The following is a 20,029-nucleotide window of genomic DNA, read 5'->3' on the forward strand; positions in this document are numbered from 1 at the left end:
CTCAATAATTATGTAACTGATGGATAAATTAACTGACTATGGATGCTTCTTATGAGGTTATATCCCCATAAACCCCATCATAAATTGAAAATATCCGAAATTGAAAATATATTTAGAGTCAGGAGCACACCTGTGATCCCAGTGGCTCGGAGGCTGAGGCAGGAGGATAGCAAGTTCAAAGCCAGCCTCAGCAAAAGCAAGGCACTAAGCAACTCAGTGAGACCCTGTCTCTAAATAAAATACAAAGTAGGGCTAGGGATGTGGCTCAGTGGTTGAGTGCCTCTGAGTTCAATACCTGGTACTAAAAATATAATATATATTTATTTTATATATTTTTATGTTATATGGAGAGAGAGAGAGAGAGAGAGAGAGAGAGAGAGAGAGAGAGAGAGAGAGGCTGGAGGTATAGCTCTTACTTAGCTTGCACGAGGCCCTGTGTTTGATCCCTAGCCCAATTTAAAAAAAGATAAATTAAATGCATTTTAATATATATATTCTACCAAACATCAGAGCAACATAGTACACAGTAGAGGATCTATTGTGTCTCTTTTTGATTGAGTGACTGGGAGCCCTGCTTGTTGCCACTGTCCAGCATTGTGAGAGAGAATTGCACCACATTTTGCTAGTCCAGGGAAAGATCAAAGTTAAAAATTCAAAGTAGCAGCCAGGCACAGTAGTGGACACCTGTAATCCCAGTGACTTAGGAAGCTGAAGCAGGATGATCACAAGTTCAAGGTGTGACTCAGAAACTTTGCAAGACCCTCAGAAATTTTGTGAGACTCTGTCTCAAAATAAAAAATAAAAAAGGGCTGGGGATATAGCTCAGTGATAAAGCACCCCTGGGTTCAATTCCCAATACCATACACATACAAAAAAAAATTCAAAGTAAAGTTTCTGCTGAACATTTATTGCTTTCATGCCATCTACTACAGTTTGGATATTGAACATTCTCCAAAGCACCATGTGTTGAGAAATGGGTCCCCAGGGTGGTGTTATTGAGAGGTGCTGGTAGACCTTTAGGAGGTGAGCCCTTCTGGGAGGTCCATCAGTCACTGGGAACAGGTCCCTGAATGGGTATTTTGGGACACTACCCTCTTGGTCTTTTATCTTTGCTTCCTTGCTGATAAGGTGAGCCTGTTTCTCTGCCATCCACACCTATCCTGATATACTGCCTTATGCAAAGTCCAGAAGAACAAGAGCCACTCAATCTTGGACTGGAACTTCCAAAACTATGAGCCAAAATAGACCTTTTCTCTTCACAAGTTACTTATGACTGATATTTTATTATAGGAAAGTGACATTGACTAATACAACGTTGTAAGGTCAAAAGATCAAAAGTCAGCTGGACGCAGTGACACATGCCTAAAATCCCAGCAACTTGGGAGGCTGAGACAGAAGGACAAGTTCAAGGCCATCCTGGGCAACTTAGAGAGACCTTGTCTCAAAATAAAAAAAAAAAATAGAAGGGTTGGGGATGTAGCTCAGATTTAAAGCACCCTTGGGTTCAATGCCAAGTGCAAAAAAAAAAAATCGTAAGTCAAATTATCATACATCAGAGACTATCTGTAATTAGTAAAACAACCATCTATGCTAGTGGCTTTCAGAATCCCCTGGAGTTTCTAACTCTGTAGGTAAGGCCAGACTTTGAGTAGCACTGGGCTGGTGAAAAAACTGATTGCATTACTGAGAGGTAAGTGGCAGGGCATGCCTGTGAGAAGCAACCAAAGTGCCTTCCTTCAGGGTGAGGCCCAGAGGATCAGGCCCGAGAGCCTGGCTTCTGAGGCCCTCTAGAGGGCACCTTCCTCTCTCTTGCTGGGCCTCACACAGACACACTATCAGGGGCTGGGGGATGCAAGCCAGGAAGCCAGCTGCTGGACCAGTACCAGAGGCAGGGCATAGCCTGGGGCAGCACACCGAGTTCTCTGCCCACCCCAGGTGCGCTGACCCCGCCACCTGTGAAGCATGGCACAGAACCGAACCTACCACATCCACCAGGCTGGGAGCTGAGCCCTGAGACTGGATGAGACAGAGAGCCAGGCACAGAAGCAGGTTGGGGACAAAGGAAGGAGTCATAGCACCATTTATCATTCAAAGAAGGTGCACACACCTGAAAGCGGCTCTCCACACAGGGAAAATGAGAAGAAACAGAGTGGAGATGAGAAAGGAAGAGGACTTCTCTCCCTCCCCTCAGATCTCAAGGAGAAGCCTAGGAAGCCACTCCAGAAATAAAAAGGACCCCCCCCCCCATCACCAACTCCTCTTCCTTCCCAGACTGAGACAGAGGGAGAGCAGCAGCCACCATGCCTTGACCCCTTGTGGCCAGGTCACTGCCCACTCGGGTATCAGCCTCCTCTGAGGAAGGACACAGGCTGGACTCAGAGATAGCAGGGAGCCCTCTAAAAGGCTCACAAACCTCAAATATTTGTGATGGGGAGCGCCTCAGGGTGTCCAGGGAAGCTGGTACTTGGATGCTGCTGGATTTACAAAAAATAATGACACTTTTAAAAAATATTTAAGTTGAGAAGTATAAAAACAATACTAAAATTGCCCCGACCCATTAGGAGAATCGAACCACTCAATAAATACACAGCCCCTGGGGGATGCAAAGCTGGTCGCCCAGATCCTAGCGCGGGCGGTAGCAGTAGACGCCATCCAGGCGGCTCTGAGGGTCTGGGAAGCCGAAGCTCCGGACTCCAGGCTCTGGGGGCCCGCAGTTGGGACGGGGATGAGCCACAGGGTAGCGGGCGCTGCCATCTGCCAGCCAGCCGGCATCACAGCGGTCCAGGCCACGGAACTTCCAGGCAGCAAAGAGCTGGCCCACCTTGGCAATCTGGGCACCATCTTCCTGGCAGGCCTCCCGGGCCTCCTTCAGCGTCAGCTTCTCGGGGTGCTCCAGGTAGTACACCCGCCCTGGGGGAAGGTGAGGCATTAGTGCTGGGCAGCTGAGACAGTGACCCCAGCAGAGCCCGTCCCAAGAACCTGACAACTGTCCAAGCCCAGGGGACCACGATGCTGTGGACATGTGCAGTGGACATTTTGGGAAGTGTAACTTCCCACACCTCGGCACCTGAGAGTCCCACTCTACTTGCTGTAGGGCTGGGTCCCTCTGGTTATGTCTGTACTCCCCTGCCACTGTTCCCTGATTGTACCCCCAAGTGGGCACCCCACCTGGGCTGGACCAGAGTCTCTCACCCAGTCATTTACTGAGCACCTGCTATGTGCAAGACATTTCTCTAAGTGCCTAGGATACAGCACTGAACCAATTCCTGTTTTCACTTATCTTCTGATGAAACAGGCCATTTTACGAGGACAGATGTGTTTCCTTTGTCTATGATGCCCCTGAGCCTCGTCTAGGCCCCAGCACTAGAAAATGCTCGATGAGAATAAACCAATGTTTGCAAGAAGCAAAAGCAGCAAAACACTCAAAATCCCACCAGTATTGCTTCCAGATCTGCTGGGGCTCTAGACCTCTAGGTGGAAGTGTCAGCAGGGTGGGCAGAAGGGTCCAGAAGTTCCCCGCAGGTCCCAGGTGCCCATCAACCCACAGGCCTGTGCTCGGCCACTCCACTCACCCTTGAGGGCAGCAGCAAAGCAGAAAACATCGTAACGATGCAGGTGGTGGTGGCGTGGGCCATAGCTGCGCACACCAGGCGCCAGGCCCAGGCCACCACAGGGCTCTCGGGGCAGCGTGATGGGGTACTGCACCGTGGCATCCTGCAGCCAGCCTGCGTTGCACCAGTCCAGGCCTTCCTCCCAGGCCCGGAAGAGCTGCTCAAAGGAGGCCACTACTGCATCCTGCTCCTCACAGGCCTGCTGGGCCTCATGGAAGTTGAGCTGGTAGCGCCCCTGAGGGGGCTGGTAGGGAAAGACCACGCCTGGAGAGGGAGGAAAGGAGCTTGGAGGGGTGGGCTGCACAGTCAGCTCTTCCTCCTCCACTGGGACACACGACCCCCCCACACACACTCACACGGTCACTCAGGAAGCTCAGCAAACCTCCATCTCCTACCCACTGCCCACATCCAGGCAGAGCCTATGAGCTTTACCTCCTGGAGCTGAGCAGGCAACAGCGGCATTCAGGAAACATGCCTTGGCTTGTGAAGGTGATTAACCAGCCCAATGTCTCCAAATTAAAATGGGAATACTGCCTTACTTATGGGGCTATTGAGAGAACCTCAGTGAGGAGATGCTATCATGTACAAGATGGGCACTGGCTTTGGACTCCAGAAGCTGGATTTGGCTCCCAACGTCCCTCCCAATAGCTAAGACCTAATCACACAGTCTTTCCTCAGTGTCCAAAAGGATCGGTTCCAGGGACCCCCCTCAAATACCCAAATCCAAGGATGTTCAAATCCCCTATATAAAATTATATAGTATTGCCAGGCATGGTGGTGCATGCCAATAATCCAGATACTCCAGAGGCTGAGGCAGGAGGATCACAAGTTCAAGGCCAGGCTGGGCAATTTAGCAAGACCCTGGCTCAAAAATAAAAATAATTAAAAGGGCAGGGGCTGAGACTCAGTAGTAGATGCCCCTGGGTTCAATCCCCAGCACTGAAAAAGGAAAAAAAAAAGCATAGTATTTGCATAGAACCTACATATATCTTCCTGTATACTTTAAATCATCTCTAGATTATTTATGATGCCTTAATACAAAGCCTACACAGCACTTCATTCTTATGGATTTAGCATAGTACTTGGCATGCAGCAAACTTTAGTTCTGCTTTTTTTGGAACTTCTTGGAATTCTTTTTTCCAAATAATTTTTGAGCTGTGAGTTGGTTGAATTTGCAGATGAAGGGCCCACAGTTACAGAGGACTGACTGTATATGTCATTATGAATATGGAAGTTTCTTAGGAAAATATAAGAAATTTTCCACATATGACAGATGTTTTTTAGGGGAAGGAGAGGCCCTAGAAGCTATGGGAAGAGGGTAGTGAAGGGCCCTTAAATAAAGGAGTCTTGAAGTCAGGAAAGGCTTGGGGCATGGGCCCTCTCTCTTAGTAGTCAGGGTACAATGGGGGCCACAAAGTCCCCTCAAAATTTGTTTTGCATGTTTGAAATTTTACTATAATAAGTTTTTTAAGCATTGGAAATTCAGTTCCTAGCATGTTGGATGAAATCTTAAGAAGTAGGAGTGACTCTAGGGTTCAGAAGGGGACCCTGCTGGGCTTACATTGTTTATGACCAGGGCGCTGAGTAGGAACTCCTCCCTGTAGCCAAGGACATGGAATATGTCAAGCACCAAACCCAGTCTTGCTGGGGTACCAGTACCTGGGCAAAGCCAGTCTAAGAGGGCACAGAAGCCCAAGGGAGCTGGTCGTGGTGGTACACACCTGTAATTCCAGCAAATCGGGAGGCTGAAGCAGGAGGATGGCAAGTTTGAGGACAGTCTTGACAATTTAGTAAAACCCTGTCTTGATAAAATTTTTAAAAAAGGAAGTTGAGGGAAGAAATTGGGGGTGGGTTGTAGCTCAGTGACAGAGTACTGGTGGATACAATTCCTAGTACCCCCCCCCAAAAAAAAAGAGAGAGAGAGAGAGACAGAAGACCATGGGCCCGACAATCACATCCTCAACCTTCCTGTATGCTCACAGGGGGATTATTGTGCGCCTGGTACCATCTCAAATTCCTAGCCCTGGATGAGGATTCCCTGCCTCTGTAGGCTGCTTCTGCCAATCCAGACAAATGAATCCTGCAGGCTCTCTCCCTTCCCTCCACCATATCCAAATCCAAAATGAGCAATGTGGCCTCTCTCAGGCACCATCTAAGCCACAGGGACTTCAAAGTTGGAGTGCTGCAAAGATGAAGCCAAGTTTCTAGGATGTGCATTTATTCTCCTGGCCTCTGAGGCAGGTAATGGAGGAACTACTGTTGTCCCCATTCACACCTCTCAGAACAGCCCAGAGCTCTGAGAGGCTGAGGCATTCCCAGGGGTCACAGCAGAGATGGGCCAGATGGAGTCCAAGAATCTTCCTCCCTCCCAGCTGCCTCCCTAACAGGGCAGACCGACATCAGGACTCCCAGCCTTATCCCAGAGACAGAGGAGGTGAAAGGATTAGATCTTAAACTGGGGCCCAAAGACAAAATCTGGCTTGCGGGGTCTTGACTAGTTTTGACAGTCCTGGGTCTTTTCCAGAAAATAGGAGACTTTTGTGGGGCACGGTGGTACACACCTATGATCCCGGTGACTTGGGAGCCTAAGACAGGAGGATCACAAGTTCAAGGACAACCTGGGCAATTTAGCAAGAATCTGTCTCAAAATAAAAAACAAAAAGGGCTGGGAATGTGGTTCAGTGGTCGAGCAACCTTGGGTTCAATCTGTAGTTCTACAAAAAATTAAAAAGTTTAATTAATTAAAATTAAAATAGGAGCCGAGTGCAATGGCATACACCTGTAATCCCAGCTGCTCAGGAGAGGCTTGAAAGTTCAAAGGCAGCCTCAGCCATTTAGCGAGGCCATAAGCAACATAAGAATAAAAAATATAAAAAGGGTTGGAAATGTGGCTCAGTGTTTAAGTGTCCCTAGGTTCAAACCCCATATATATTTTTTAATATATATATATATATATATATATATATATATATTTAAAAAGGAGATTGTTACATAAAAAGACAGTCATTTCACATAAAAAGATAAGCTCTCATCAAATTAGGAAATCTGATTGCACCGGGCCTGCATTCTGCCACGGCATCATCGGCTGGGCCTGAGCAGAGTGGCTCCTCTGGATGGGACAGGGCTCACCCCTGCCACTCCCTCTCATTGCATGCTGGGCCTGCCACATTCTTTCATTGCCTGCTAACCCTGCTCAAATCTCAGCCCTGGCTCTAATGAGCTATAATACTGGCTCCCACTGTCCTCTCTCTGAACGGGACATGAGTGAAAGAGAACAGAAGGCAGTAGATGCTGGAGGCTGCTGCCGGGGTCCAAATGCCAGCTTTGCCATTTATGAGCTGGGTAACCTCAGGTAAGTTACTTGGCCTCTTTGGATTTCCTCATCTGTAAAATGAGGGTGGTAATAATAGTAGCTTCCTTATGAGGACATAATTTTCTACATAAAGCACAAACATCCGGATGCTCTCTCAGGGGCCTCTCCCCTCCCTTAGGTCCCAGCATCACCCAGTCCCAGTCAGGGCCTCACCCCGCAGCTCCAGCTCCACCAGGCCGCTCTCATCCTCTAGCCCATCAATGACCTCACAGCGGTAGCGCCCATAGTCTTCCAGCCGCAGGTCCCAGAGCTCCAGTGAGACTTCACGCTCCTTGTCCTGCCGCAGGTGCACGCGGCCTTGGTAGTCCCCAAAGGAGCGGTGCCTCTTCCCTATGGCCACCAGCACATCCTGCTCTGGGGCTCCGTTCTCTGACAGCTTCCACCACTTGATGCGCACGGGCCTTGGGGAGGCCAGCGCTGGCTCATAGTGGTAGTGGCAGGGCAGGGTCACGGTAGCCCCCCGGTGGGTGAACAGCGTCTCCTCGGGTGTCTCTACGACCAACTTCACCCCATTGAAAAGGCCTATGGGGAGAGGTAGGGGACAGAGAGGGACAGCTGCAGCACATCTCTACCTCCCTTCAGGGTCAATTGTTATGAGTGAAAAAATGGCCTCCCTGCTCAACCCATCTCTATCCACCCCCCTTGCAGTGTGCCTGTGTATCTCCTGCCATCAAGAGGTAATATCTATTCCCCTGTCCCTGGAATGTGTACTGGCCTTGCCACTGGATTTAACCAAATGGACATGGCTGGTATGACTGTCCCATAGTGCCTGCTCTGAGCCTCAGTTCCAGGAGATCTGGCTACTTCTGGTTTCTCATGGGTCCTCACCAGCCCCCATGAGCATCAAGCCGAGGCTTGCCTACTGAGCATGAAAGACCACCTGGAGCAGAAGCAAGCCTCCCCAGCTGGGGCCACCCTAAATCAACCATCCCCCAGCCTGTCAGCACCCTGTGGGTGCATCTGCAAGTCTCAAGTGCAAGGCCAGAAGAAAGGGAGCCCCCTGTCAAATGCTGACCCACAGGTAGCTGAATAAATGGCTCTTGTCTTAAGCCACTAAGTTTTGGGGTAGTTTGTTACACATCAAAAGTTAACTGATGAGTCAGATGCACACCTGGAATCCCAGTTATTTGGGAGGCTAAGACAGGAAGATCACAAGTTTAAGACCAGCTTGAGCAACTTAGTGACACCCTGTCTCAAAATAAAATAAAAAGGGCTGGGGGCTGGGGATGTAGCTCAGTGGTTAAGCACCCCCAGATTCAATACTCAGTATCAAAAGAAAAAAAAGAGAGAGAGAAGAAGTCTTCTGCTCAAGGCCAGCCAGTAAGAAGCAGAATTAAGATTCAAACTACATCTATATGACCCCAAGCCCTCTTTTTACTGAGGAGCCCAGGAGAGATCTCATTTCAGCCAGATCTTGAAGAACTGGCAGGACTTTGGGGAAAGTGTAAAATAAGCAAAGTGATCAACCCTAAGTGAATATGGCCTCATGTCCAAGGAGACGGCAAACAGTAACTAAACCATCTCTTCCTCTTGTCTAAGAAGCAAGGCTGGTCCACCCCAAAAGCCAAGATGGGGAAGAAACTACTGTGTCATACCCTGTCCCCATCCCATCCTGGAACCTGCATAGCACAGCAGGAACCAGGATCCGGCCCAGGAGGCCACCCACCTTCGCCATAGCCATTGCCTGGATTCCTGCCATTGGGGCTGTTGGAATAGTAGAAGCCGTTATAGAAGGGCAGTCCAGAAACGCAGGGCAGCAGGAACAGCAAGACCAGGACCCATGGTGCTGCAGCGCAGCACCCACAGCAGCAGCTCCGGTGCATCCTGGGCCAGGCTGGGGCCCTGGGACAAACTGGGAGGAGGAGGGGGGAAAAGCCAATTATAGATCCCCACTGCAGTGCCCTGGGATCCCTCTGTTCGACCTGCACTCAATCACCTCTCTATAGTTCATTATGAAGCATCTTCCAGCACCAGGCTCGGTGCTCGGAAAAGCTAGAGGAATCTCTGCTCTCCGCAGGCAGGAGGGGCAATAGCAAACAAATAAACCCTCAGAGGAATTAGTAGGCAACAAAAAGAGCATGGAAAAAATTAAGCCAGATGATGTGACACTATCAATATTTCTCAAATCACAGGTTTGAATTTGAGAGGTCATGAGCAATTATTTTATTTTGCTTTATTTATTTATTTTATATTTTATTTTATTTTATTTGACATTGGGAATTGAACCCAGGGGCACTTTACCACTGAGCTACATTCTCAGTCTTTTTTATATTTTAGTTTGAGATGGGGTCTTACTAAATTGCCAAGGTTGGCCTTGAACTTGTGATCCTCCTGTCTCAGCCTCCTGAGCAGCATATTTTAATGAAACCAAACTGACTAGACTAGAATAAAAAATAGCAAAGTGCATTTCATGCTTAGTGAAAATAAATCCTGCAACAAGAAACTTTTGTTTCAGTCCAATGTCTGGGGGTCTGGAGTTGTAGGGGTCACAATGTGAAATTTATTTCTTACCCTAAGTCAAGGTTAAAAAGAAGTTTTTTAAACATCACACTAGAGCATTATTCCTGTTTAGGTGGATATTCAAATAAAATAGGCAGTTGGCCCATGAGCTGTAGTTTGTTGATTTGATTTTTTTAAAATATCGCATTAAGCTGGGCTCAGTGACACATGCCTATAATCCCAGCAGCTTGGGAGGCTGAGGCAGGAGGATCAAAAGTTCAAAGCCAGCCTCAACAAAAGCAAGGCAATAAGCAACTCAGTGAGACCCTGTCTCTACATAAGAATACATAATAGGGCTGGGGATGCGGCTCAAGGGTTGAGTGCCTCTGAGTTCAATCCCAGGTACCCCCCCAAAAAATTGCTCTAAAATATCCTGCCTTGATTGCAAAATTTTTGGCAAACACACACTTCCCTACTTCAAGTTTGCACCCAAGACTAGTGCTTCCTCAGCTCACCCTTGCCTTTAATGAGCGTTCTCAACAATTAAAAGACTGAAGGAGCTCAGTCCAGGGAGCATTGAAACGAGATTAAAGACAGGAATTTTCAAGGTGGAAAAAGACAGACTGATTTTTCTTGCAGAGACACAGCCACTGCAAAGGTGCAGAGGCTAGGGACAACACCTAGGGAATAGGGGTGTGCTAGGGGATATCCATTTGTGTCCTCCCCCCACGCACTCCCAGGTCCACTCTCTGCCCTTCTGTGCCATGCATTGATCCCTGTGGATCATTCCACCAGGGCCCACTGGCCTCTGGCCTCCAGCTGGATTCAGTCAATGGGAAACACAGGAGATGGGTAGAGGGAAGAGAGAGAAGCAGTATTTCTTCCCTGCTCCCTCCCCACTCCAGTGGCTCCGCCATAGTGTCTACTGCTGCTTGTCCTCATTTGATCCCTACCTTCATTAAAGTCTCTTTGTCAGAACCATCTGGAACAAATTCCATTTTCTGCCAAGACTCTAACTGGTATAGAGGTTAAGATGCAAGAAGGTCAACAGGGTCTGTGCCTAGATGCCCTAATGTCCTGGGGTGCCAAGATGGCTTTAAGCAGAGGAGCAAAAGGATCAGACTTACATTGTAGAAACATCCACTGGAGGCAAGTCGAAGGTGGACTGTGGGACAGCAAGACCAGAGTGACAGCAGGCATTTGTAAATATAACTATGATTATCCTGCAGCAACACAGAAGAATGCTGAGGGTGTCATTTAAAACAGAAAAAGCAGAACATACAATTGCCATCTGGCTATGATTGCAAGTGTGTGGTCTTATGAATGCCTGTGCACAGGAACCAGAAGGGGAAGAAACCCTAAAAAGAAAATGAGAGAGAAGGGAGGGAAGGAGGGAGGAAGGGGAGAAGAAAGGAAAGGAAAAACAAAGCAAAGCATTGGTCTATGAAGTTGACCAGACTTGGAGGAAACACTCTTGTTTTCAGAAGAGTTGCTGAAGAGGCTTGGACGTGGAAGAAGATGAGCGATATATCATGCCATTCTCTTAGACAGCTTGGCAGAAATGAGGCCCAGATTTGCCATCTGTGCTGTGCCCTGCAGCAGGAACACTGTCCCCTCTGAGGATTCAACTCTTGTTCAAGAGGAATTGCCCTAGCCAGGTGCAGTGGTGCACGCCTGTGATCCCAGCAGCTCAGGAGGCTGAGGCAGGAGAGTCATGAGCTCAAAGCCAGCCTCAGCAACTTAGCAAAGCCCCAAATAACTCAGGGAGACCCTGTCTCTATATAAAATATTTAAAAGGAGTGGGGATGTGGCTCAGTGGTTAAGCGCCTCTGTATTCAATTCCAATACAAGAGAGAGAGAGAGAGAGAGAGAGAGAGAGAGAGAGAGAGAGAGAGAGAGAGAGAGGAATTGCCCTGCTGAATTCCAGTAAGTCCCTGCACAGCAAAAACAAAATCAGGCAACCTGGGATGGAGTTTGTGAACTAGAAGATTGAGGGTCAAAACCCACCTCCACTTCAGTAGTCCCTCAGTAATGGTGGGGGATTGGTGTTGGACCCCTGAAAATACCAAAAACCACAGATACTGAAGTCCTTTACTTAATCTGCCACAGTATTTGCATAGAACCTACACACATCCCTGTACTTCAAATTATCTCTAGATAATTTATAATACCTACTACAATGTAAATGCTATGGAAATAGTTGTTTACTGAATAGCAACAAAAAAGTTTGTATATATTCAATGCAGATAAAAAAATTTCCTAATAATTTCCATTAGTCATTGGTTGAATGTGTACAGAGTTGACTGTACTTAGTATTAGCTATGTGGTTCTAAACAGGTTTCCCCAGTTGTGACATGGAGGTCATAAACTTGCCCCCTGGCACATTTCTCATTAGTATGTTCTGGTTTTCTGTTATGGTAATGGAATTCTAGAGAGATGCATGACCACTCAGCTAAAGGCTGTATTTCTGGTCTTCCTTGAAGCTAAGAGGGCTGGGTTAATTAGTTTTGCATCACTATGACCAAAATGCCTGACAAGAACAACTTAGAAAAGGGAAAGTTTATTTGGGCTAATCGTTTCAGAGGTTTCATTCATGGTCCGCTGAGTACGTTGCACCAGCAGCCAGCAGCACGCTGAGGCAGAATGTTGTGCAGAAGAGCAAAGGAACATTCCAGGTGGCTAGGAAGCAGAGATAGAGGGAGAGGCAAAGAGGCTGCAGCAAGATGCACTCTCCCAGGGCAGCCCCCAGGAACCCAGCTCCTCCAGCCACACCCCACCTGCCCACAGTTACCACCAGTCAGTGCATGCAAAGTATGGTAGACTGATTAGGTTACATTTCTCGCCATCTAATCATTTCACCTCTGAATATTCCTGCACTCACACAGGAGCTTTGGGGGAGACACCTCATATCCAAATCATACCAAAAGCCAGGTAACTCATTTCTGGCCAATGGCAGCCAGCAGAAATAACATGCTCCAGGTCCAGGTCACACAGTTAAGCCTACTGAGGACACCTTTTGCAGGTATTCTTTCCCCTAATCTGCTGGCCACCACAGTAGAAAAATTTAGACTCAGAGATGGGAACCACAGATTGACTGGCAGGGCTGTCATCAGCCTAGACCACGTCCACCTCATTGTCCCTTGAGCAAATCCTGTTGTATTAAACCAACACATTTTTCGGCTACTGGGGAACACAGTTTAGCCTCTCTTGGCCAAACAAATCCACTTCACAGCATTCTTAGCATCAGCATTAAGCATGAATAGCCAGGCTAGGAATGTAGCTCTTGCCTAGCATTAGTGAGGCCCTGAGTTTGATCCCCAATACTACAAAAAAAGTAAAAACAGCCAACTTTAATGAGCATTTAGTATATCACTGGATCCCCATCCCAACCCCTAGAGCTGGGGCCGATTTTTATCCCCACATTGCAGATGGGAAAACCAAGATGTAGAGAAATTAAGTCTGGTGAGTGAGATTAAGCCAAAGGTCAACCATCTAGAAAATGGTAGAGCTAGAATTTTAATCTATACAGACTCCAAAGTCTACAACCATCAGGCCAAATTCAGGGAGGTAATTGTGTGGAGTACACAGCCCAGGACCTAGCGCAGAGTAGACCCTCCTTAAAGTCAATTTCCTTTCCCTCCTTGAGCCTTCACTTGGGGAACTGAGAGGGAAGCAGAGCAATAACTGAGAGGATTGTGGGTGTTGAGCTGGACGTCACAGGGACCACAGTCCCTGGGCACCTAGAGCCTTCCAAACAGAAGGGCTCCCTGCTTCTGCCTGCAACACTTCCAGCCTGTTAGAACAGCTCATCCAGCACCAATGCTGCCCAGCAAGAAGGGCCTTCCTGAGCATGAACAAGTGAGGTGTTTCTGCCACAGAGTGACATTTGTATACCTGCAAAAAAAATGCATTTTTGCAAAATCATGCCTCAAAAAATGTTAGACAAAAAAAAGAAAGTCAGTGCAGACTACTCAGAACTCTGTCATCAGAGTATCAGAGTGCTAACCAAGACAAGAGCAACCCAGGGGGAAAAAAAACAAACAGCACCTTCAATTCTCTACTGATATATGCCTACAGGTGTTGCTCTGCCACCCTCAGCAGCCTTCAACCCTGAAGTGAGTGCTGCCTTCTTCAAGATGTAGATCCTGGAGGCATTTGATTCCAGTGGGAACCAGATTTGCCAGTATTAAAAGTCGGACCCAGGGCTGGAGGCGTAGCCCAGTGACAGAGTACTTGCCCAGCATGTGCCAGTAGCTGAGCTCCCCTGCTAGACCCCCAGCACTGCAAAAATATTAAGACAAAGTGTGACCCAGAATGAAATCATCTTCAATCTGTTTTGTCTTTTAACTTAGAGATACATTTAGGCAATTTCTTCATTGGATTTTTAATTTTATTTAAAAAAGAAGAAATATGGTGTTAAGTTCTGTTAAGCAGCAAAACCACAGGTATTCCTTCCTCACCAAATTTATGTCCCCCCACGTCTAATTTTCTGCAGTACTGGAGATCAAACCCAGGACCTCACTCAACTAGATAAGTGCTCTACCGTTGAGTCACACCCCCAGCCCTTATTGCATCCTTGAGTTGGGATGGCAACAGTTTGGGATATTGAGATTTTTGAGAATTCATGTTGGAAGAGATGCCACATCATCCAGATCTATTTGGTTCCTGAATCTTGGAGAGTGATTAGCAAATTTGGATGGCAAGTGAAATCTGTATGTATACTAAAGAAAGGCACTTTCTGGATGGAAGGCAATGTGGCTGCTACGTCTGTCACCCCAGTGATCACCAGGGTTGATTCAACTGATCTGGCTGGCGAGGTGGATGTTCCCTTCCTCCCTCACTACTCCATGTGTGTTCCTCCTGAAGCTTCCAGTTTAGTCAAAGGACAACCTTCCCTGATAAAGAAGAATCATTCTTCAAGTGTACATAAGTAGCTGAGCTCCCCTGCTAGAACCTCCAAACAAAGGCACTTCTTAGCTGGGGGCAATGGTGCACACCTGTAATCCCAGCAACTCAGGAGGTTGAGGCAGGAGGATCACAAGTTCAGTGCCAGCCTCAGCTACTTAGGGAGACCCTAAGCAACTCAGAGAGATGCTGTCTCAAAATAAAAAGGGATGAGGATGTGGCTCAGTGGTTAAGCACCCCTGGATTCAATCCCTGGTGGGTACAAAGAAAGAAAGAAAGAAAGGTAGGCACTTTCTGCAGAACTGTGAGCCTTTATTATAAGGAATCCATACATTGAATTGCTCTTTAAAGGTCAGAAATCTCCAAACATTCATGTGTTGGTAAAAGTCTCTCCTGAACCAATGCAATTCTACGTTATATGCATATTGTTCCCTCATCATTCTTACAATCAAGGAGGAGGTAAACCACAGTTCAGAAACATGCACTAAAACAGAACAGACAGAACCCCTGGGTTCTCTGCAAGATCTGCCCTCGGGAGCTGCAAAGTGTGAGTCTCCAAGGCACTCTTCCCATCCCCAGAGACCCAAGTACCTGGGATTAGAGGCACACACAGCAATGCCCAACACACACACACACACACACACACAAAAAATTTCTGATTGGTATTGTCATGACCCCTATTATGCCAATGAAGAAGAGGTACTCTGGAGGCTGAGGCAGAAAGATCTCAAGTTTGAGGCCAACCTCAGCAACTAACAGAGATCTTGTCTCAAATTTTTAAAAAGGGGAAGTGGAATACTGGGGATTTAGTTCAGTAGTGGAGCACTTGCCTAGCTAGCATGCATGAAGTCCTGGGTTCAATCCCCAGTACTGCAAAATAATAATAAAGTTGAAGGAAGACAGTGTCTACAGAGCATAGAATACTACCGGTTTGGGGCAAGCACTCAACAATATTAGCTAGTATTACTGTTGTTATCATAAGTGTACAAAATCAAAACTCACATTATCTCAGTGAGCTAAAAGAAAAGCCATCACCATTGCCTTCTCTTTTCATCTGGGGAAACTGAGGCCAAGTCCAAGCTTTATTTTTGGCAAATATCTTGGACTGGCTTTTCCCAGGCTCCACTTGCCTAAAGCCCCCACACGTTAAAGCAATAAACTGAGCCCTGTTGGGGGTTCACCTCCCCCACCAGATTCACACCCTCAGTGGGCCACCCATGAATACAAGTCCCCCAGATACCAGCAGAGGGCAGCATTGCCCCCAGTTCTCCACCGGCCCCACTGCCCGTGAGGAATTTGACTTCGAGGGTCCAGGGAAGACAAGGCTTTACAAGAGCCTTTGAACCCGCAGCCCAGAAAGTGCGAGCCCCGGGTATTTGTACCAGCATTCCTGGCCCTCTCACCAGTTCAGGGATGTGGGAGGAGCTGGGGAGCCTGATGCAGAAAGCAGAGGCACTCCCAAGAGTCGAGGGTCGGCGGGGTCACAGGCTGCCCACGACCACCCAGCGAGCTGGTGGCAGGCAAGGGTCAAAACGTCCCGCACTCCTTCCTTCCCAGTCTAAATTCCTCCCTGAGCGAAGCCATCTCCCACCCAGGGCTCTGCCTCCCACCCTCCCTGCCTCTTCTGGTGCTGCTATCCAGGAACCCACGGATATCCATACACCCTTCCCCGAGGTGGCCAGAACGGGCGGCCGAGAGGGAGCGGCTCAAGTCCGCCCGTTCACCTCACAGGTTATCCCCAGCCCCTCCCAAGTTCCCGTGGCCCCGCAGCATCCAGCGGATGCCCAAAGCAGAGCCTGGCGCGGTGCACTGTGCTGGACGCAGCAGGACCTGGATAGCACAAGACCGGAAGGGACCGGCACCGGGCTGGGGTCTTAGAGGCCACCCAGTTGGCTCCCGCTTTCCTCCTCCTGGTGCGCTCTCGCTGTCCGCACCCCACTTGCGCCCACGGCGGCTCCCGGGGGCGACCGCAATCCAGTTCAGCCCGGGCCCCGAAGTACCCAGCCTCCTTTCCCTGAGCCTGCCTGAGAAGCCTGGGGGTCCGCAGGAGAGCCAAAGCGCGAGGAGTGGAACCTGCCCGCACTGGACCCCTAGGGACCTAGCAATCTCTGAGCCACGTACCGTTCCCAGCACGCTCTTCCAAGACCCAAGCGCTAGGGCCGCTGGCTGTGTGGGTCCCAAGCAACAGACGGATTTAGGGACCTTCAATGGCCCGAAAGGAAGCAGCAGCCGACAAACCTCCGCGCTCCTGCCGGGCCAGCCCCTTAAAGGAACACACCCTCCTTTCCCTCTAAGGCTGGGCCCCAAGGGAGGAGTTGTTGCAGATGCGGGCAGCCTCCAGACGTGCTGGGGACCACCCCCAAACAGGAGCTGTTGGCTGAGCTGTGGAGTGCAGGCTGTCTCATCTCGGGGAAGGAGATGAGAGGGAGATGGAAGAGGAGCTGCGGGAGGCGCAGATCCCATTAGAACACCCTAGTTTACCCCAAAACAGTAGGACTAAGCAGGGAAAGCCCCTCTCTAGCACTCTGCGGGTGGGCTATGGCTTCCTCCCACAGAGGGAAGAAAGAGGGAGGAATTACAGTTCTCTATGCCTACTCCCCATAGAAAGCAAGGGATGCTGACATCCTCCTGCCCGAGTTTGACCATGGAGGCCAGTCAGGATGTCAAAGTCAGCACAAGGTAGTTGCTGCCCCTAGTAGGTGGGGCTTGAACGAGTGGCCCAGGGGAGTGGGGCTGGAGAGACAGGCTGGGGTGCCAGTAACATGAGCCACCAGGCTTCTGACTGGTCCTTAACAGAGGATTCTGGCATCTGTCTGCACAGCTATCAGGCAGCCCCTCTCAGGATGCCTCTGTTTGGACAGGTTGTTTTCTTTCCTGTCCTGACTAATGGGGGCCCTGGCCTGGCAGGCCTTATTTCCTCAGCACAGAAACCCAAGGAGGTCCTTCAGCTTCAGCTGGGAGTATCACAGAGCCCGGACACTCTTCCTAAACACACCTCCAGACAGCCTACACCTTTGCCACACACAGTCAGGAGCAAATCAGAGCATGAAGAACTGCAGTGGGCTAGAGGGTAAACAGCACTGCAAGGGACACCAGGTTTATCGAAGGAGCCCATGAAGAATCGTCTGCAGGGAAGAGTGACGGGTCTGATCACTGTGCAGGATGGATCAGAGGGAATATAAACAGGACCCAAGTATGAACTAGGAAACTCCCAAAAGCCTCTCTGATAATGGTGGCCAACATTTTCAGTCCTCTGATGGGCCAGACTTGGCACTGGTGCTTCTGAGCATTTGGTCTTTTAGTCTCCACAGACCATGGAGCTGGTCTTAGTATTTCCATTTTACAGATGAACTGAGATCCAGAGAGGTTGAGCACATGACCCAAGGTGACCCAGAGCCAGGGTTTGAGCCCAGGTTGTCTGACTTAAGACTTTTATCTAAGTTCCACCACTACCACATTTAAACCAGGAACCCTAGACCCTTGGGAGAAACAGGGCAAACAGATCCCAGAACTAACAGCCACAGGTGTAGGGAGAGGTGTGGACAGCAAAAGGGTCAGTTTTGTTACAGGAAGGTGAGTTTAACATGCCAGCTAGGGGTGGGGTGGCCAGCAGGTGAAATGCAGCACTACAGTCAGGAAGAAAACAGTGGGTTCCCTCTCCCCCAGCCAGGGTCTCATGCACACTAGGCAAGTGCTCTACCACTGAGCTGAAAAAGAAAATTTGTGGAGGCCATGGTAAAAGCCCTAAAAGTGGAGGAAACTGCTCAGAGAAAGGACCCCAAGTGACGAGACTTCAGTCTAGGGACTTTCAGAAAGCTGCAGCCACACATCCAAGGCTACAAAGATGAGAAGAAGGAGCTAAGAAGTGGCTTAGGCAATTCCAGCCAGAGTCAGGTGGGCACCTGTGACCACTGTCCACCAACCACCCATGGAGAATGACCCTCAGAAAATCCTCAGTCTGGCTACTGTGGGCCAGTTGACAGATGGAAGTGAAGCTCAGTGTCCCCACTGCGAAGATTCTGGATCTGGCAGGGTTCAAGCTACATTAGTTACTAGCAGGCAGAACCATCCCCAGCAGATGTTATTGGGAAAATCTTTCTCCTACCGTAGGTGGTCCTCAGAGGAGGCCAGAACGGGGAATGGGGGCAGGAAATGCTCCCAGGAGCACTTCCAGAGGCCAGCGAACCCCAGAAAGACTTGACCCCAAGCCTAATCCACACAGGTCCACAGAAAACTGGAAACAGGAGGGAACCAGATACCTCTGGGGTGAGCATCCTGCATCCCCGGCTCCAGGGAGACTGCCACCAGACCCTTTTACTTAGCTCTCAGAAAGGAGCCACTTCCAGTCCAGTGTCCCTGATGTGGCTCCAGCCAAACCCTTTCTTTGCCAGCCATGTGGCCAGCCTGCTACCAAAGAGGCCCAAAGTTTGGTCAGGACAACTCACCTTGGAAACGAGGGTGAGCCGGGTGGGGATGCAGCTCTGACAGAGCTCTTGCCCAGCATGTATAAGACAGATTCGATCCCCAGCACCCCCCCCCAAAAAAAGTAGGGGGCTTCACTGACCCCTTCCCCAGCTGCTCAGCCCCACCTCTAGCTGCCATCCCCTTCCCAGATCACCAGGGCTCTGGCCTGAACTGCTCCCCCTAGCCACTTTTTAATGGTCCCTGCATGGAGGAGGGCAGAGAGAGGACCCCTTTCTTCCCAGCCCTAGTGTGCACTTGCCAGTGGCCTCCCAGGAACCAGTGTACTCTGCCGGGAGGCCCCGAGCCCAGTTGACAGAACCCAGCCCTCTCCTCCCATTCCACACTGCCCGCACCAGAGGCTCCCTACAGCCCGAGAGCGGCCCAGGTTCATAGGTTTCTACAAGTTTCCCCAGCCCAGGGCTCTAATTACAGAAAAGATGAAACTCGCCAAAGGGGGAAATCAGCAGCCAGACCTGGCACATCTTCCTGGGGCGGGAAGGGAGCAGAGAATTCATGGAGACGCCTCTGGGCCAGGACTGCAGGCCCCTCACCAGGCAGTAGCTGTGGGCCCCATCCTGGGATGGGGGGGCAGTTGGGTGTAGAGGTGGGGAACAGGGAAGAGGCGAGTCAGGCTTCAAGGACTAGAAGCCTGACCTTCCCCCAGAAGCCCTGAGCAGTCTCTCTCCTCCTGCTGTTAAGCTATTTGTAGTCAGACAAGTGACGAAAGAATGCTGGGCAGTGGTGGGAGCCAAAGCCAGTCAAGTTCCATTTCGACAGGACAATGATGAAGCATGGCAAGAATTCCAGTGGAGAATACAAATATATTTTGGAAGCTGCCTGTGTGCTCACGGGTGAAGAGCCAGCACAGAGGCCCCCACGCCCACCTAGACTGCCCACCTCCCTGCCCAGCTGGCTCCCCCATCTGTCCACAGAACACCCCCCCCCCAACTTCTGTCTTCCTAGGGCTTCGGGACAAAGGTCCAGAGGGGTCTCCAGGGGGATAAAGGGGAAGTACTGCCGGGTGGGTGCAGCGGCAGGCCTGAGGCAGCAGCCTGTTACTTCCAAGCTGTGCCTCACGGCTTCCTCTGGGGACATGGGAGTGTGGTGTGCAGAAAGGTGTTCAAGGTGACCCTGGCAGAGTGGACCCAGAGCCTGGAGTGGGGGACTCTGGAGAGGTGTAGGAAACCCACAGTCCTGAGCCCGCCCCTCCCTGTCCATCCCAGACCTACTCAACTCC

At 49.7% G+C, this 20,029-nt stretch overlaps 1 protein-coding gene across 4 annotated transcripts; it reads right to left on the reverse strand.

Annotated features, from left to right (window-relative positions):
• Nucleotides 1-891: 891 nt before the first annotated feature.
• HAPLN3 (hyaluronan and proteoglycan link protein 3) lies at nucleotides 892-19,944 on the reverse strand. Of its 4 annotated transcripts, none has more exons than XM_081292303.1 (5): nucleotides 19,266-19,944; nucleotides 8,651-8,836; nucleotides 7,138-7,506; nucleotides 3,573-3,875; nucleotides 892-2,910 (listed from the first exon to the last, which is right to left on the reverse strand). In XM_081292303.1, exons 2-5 carry the CDS (start codon nucleotides 8,805-8,807, stop codon nucleotides 2,624-2,626), a joined length of 1,116 nt encoding a protein of 371 aa, XP_081148429.1. In that variant the 5' UTR covers nucleotides 8,808-8,836; nucleotides 19,266-19,944; the 3' UTR covers nucleotides 892-2,623. The 4 variants fall into 4 exon arrangements, with proteins under 4 accessions (XP_081148429.1, XP_081148426.1, XP_081148428.1 ...); XM_081292300.1 differs by having other exon boundaries at nucleotides 19,223-19,944; XM_081292302.1 differs by having other exon boundaries at nucleotides 16,450-19,944.
• Between the last annotated feature and the right edge of the window lie 85 nt (nucleotides 19,945-20,029).

Source organism: Spermophilus citellus (assembly GCF_964194105.1).
Source record: "Spermophilus citellus genome assembly, chromosome: 4".
Taxonomy (NCBI): Eukaryota; Metazoa; Chordata; class Mammalia; order Rodentia; family Sciuridae; genus Spermophilus; species Spermophilus citellus.

What these genes read in the sequence shown, in the direction of transcription:
- HAPLN3 (XM_081292300.1), bottom strand. Translation starts at nt 19,307, where the DNA reads ATGAATTCTCTGCTCCCTTCCCGCCCCAGGAAGATGTGCCAGGTCTGG. An exon ending in TGGCGAGTTTCATCTTTTCT is followed by an intron (nt 8,837 to 19,222) that starts GTAATTAGAGCC and finishes TCCTCCTCCCAG; the next exon opens with TTTGTCCCAGGGCCCCAGCC. An exon ending in GGTGGAGCTGGAGCTGCGGG is followed by an intron (nt 3,876 to 7,137) that starts GTGAGGCCCTGA and finishes CTCCCTCTCCAG; the next exon opens with GCGTGGTCTTTCCCTACCAG.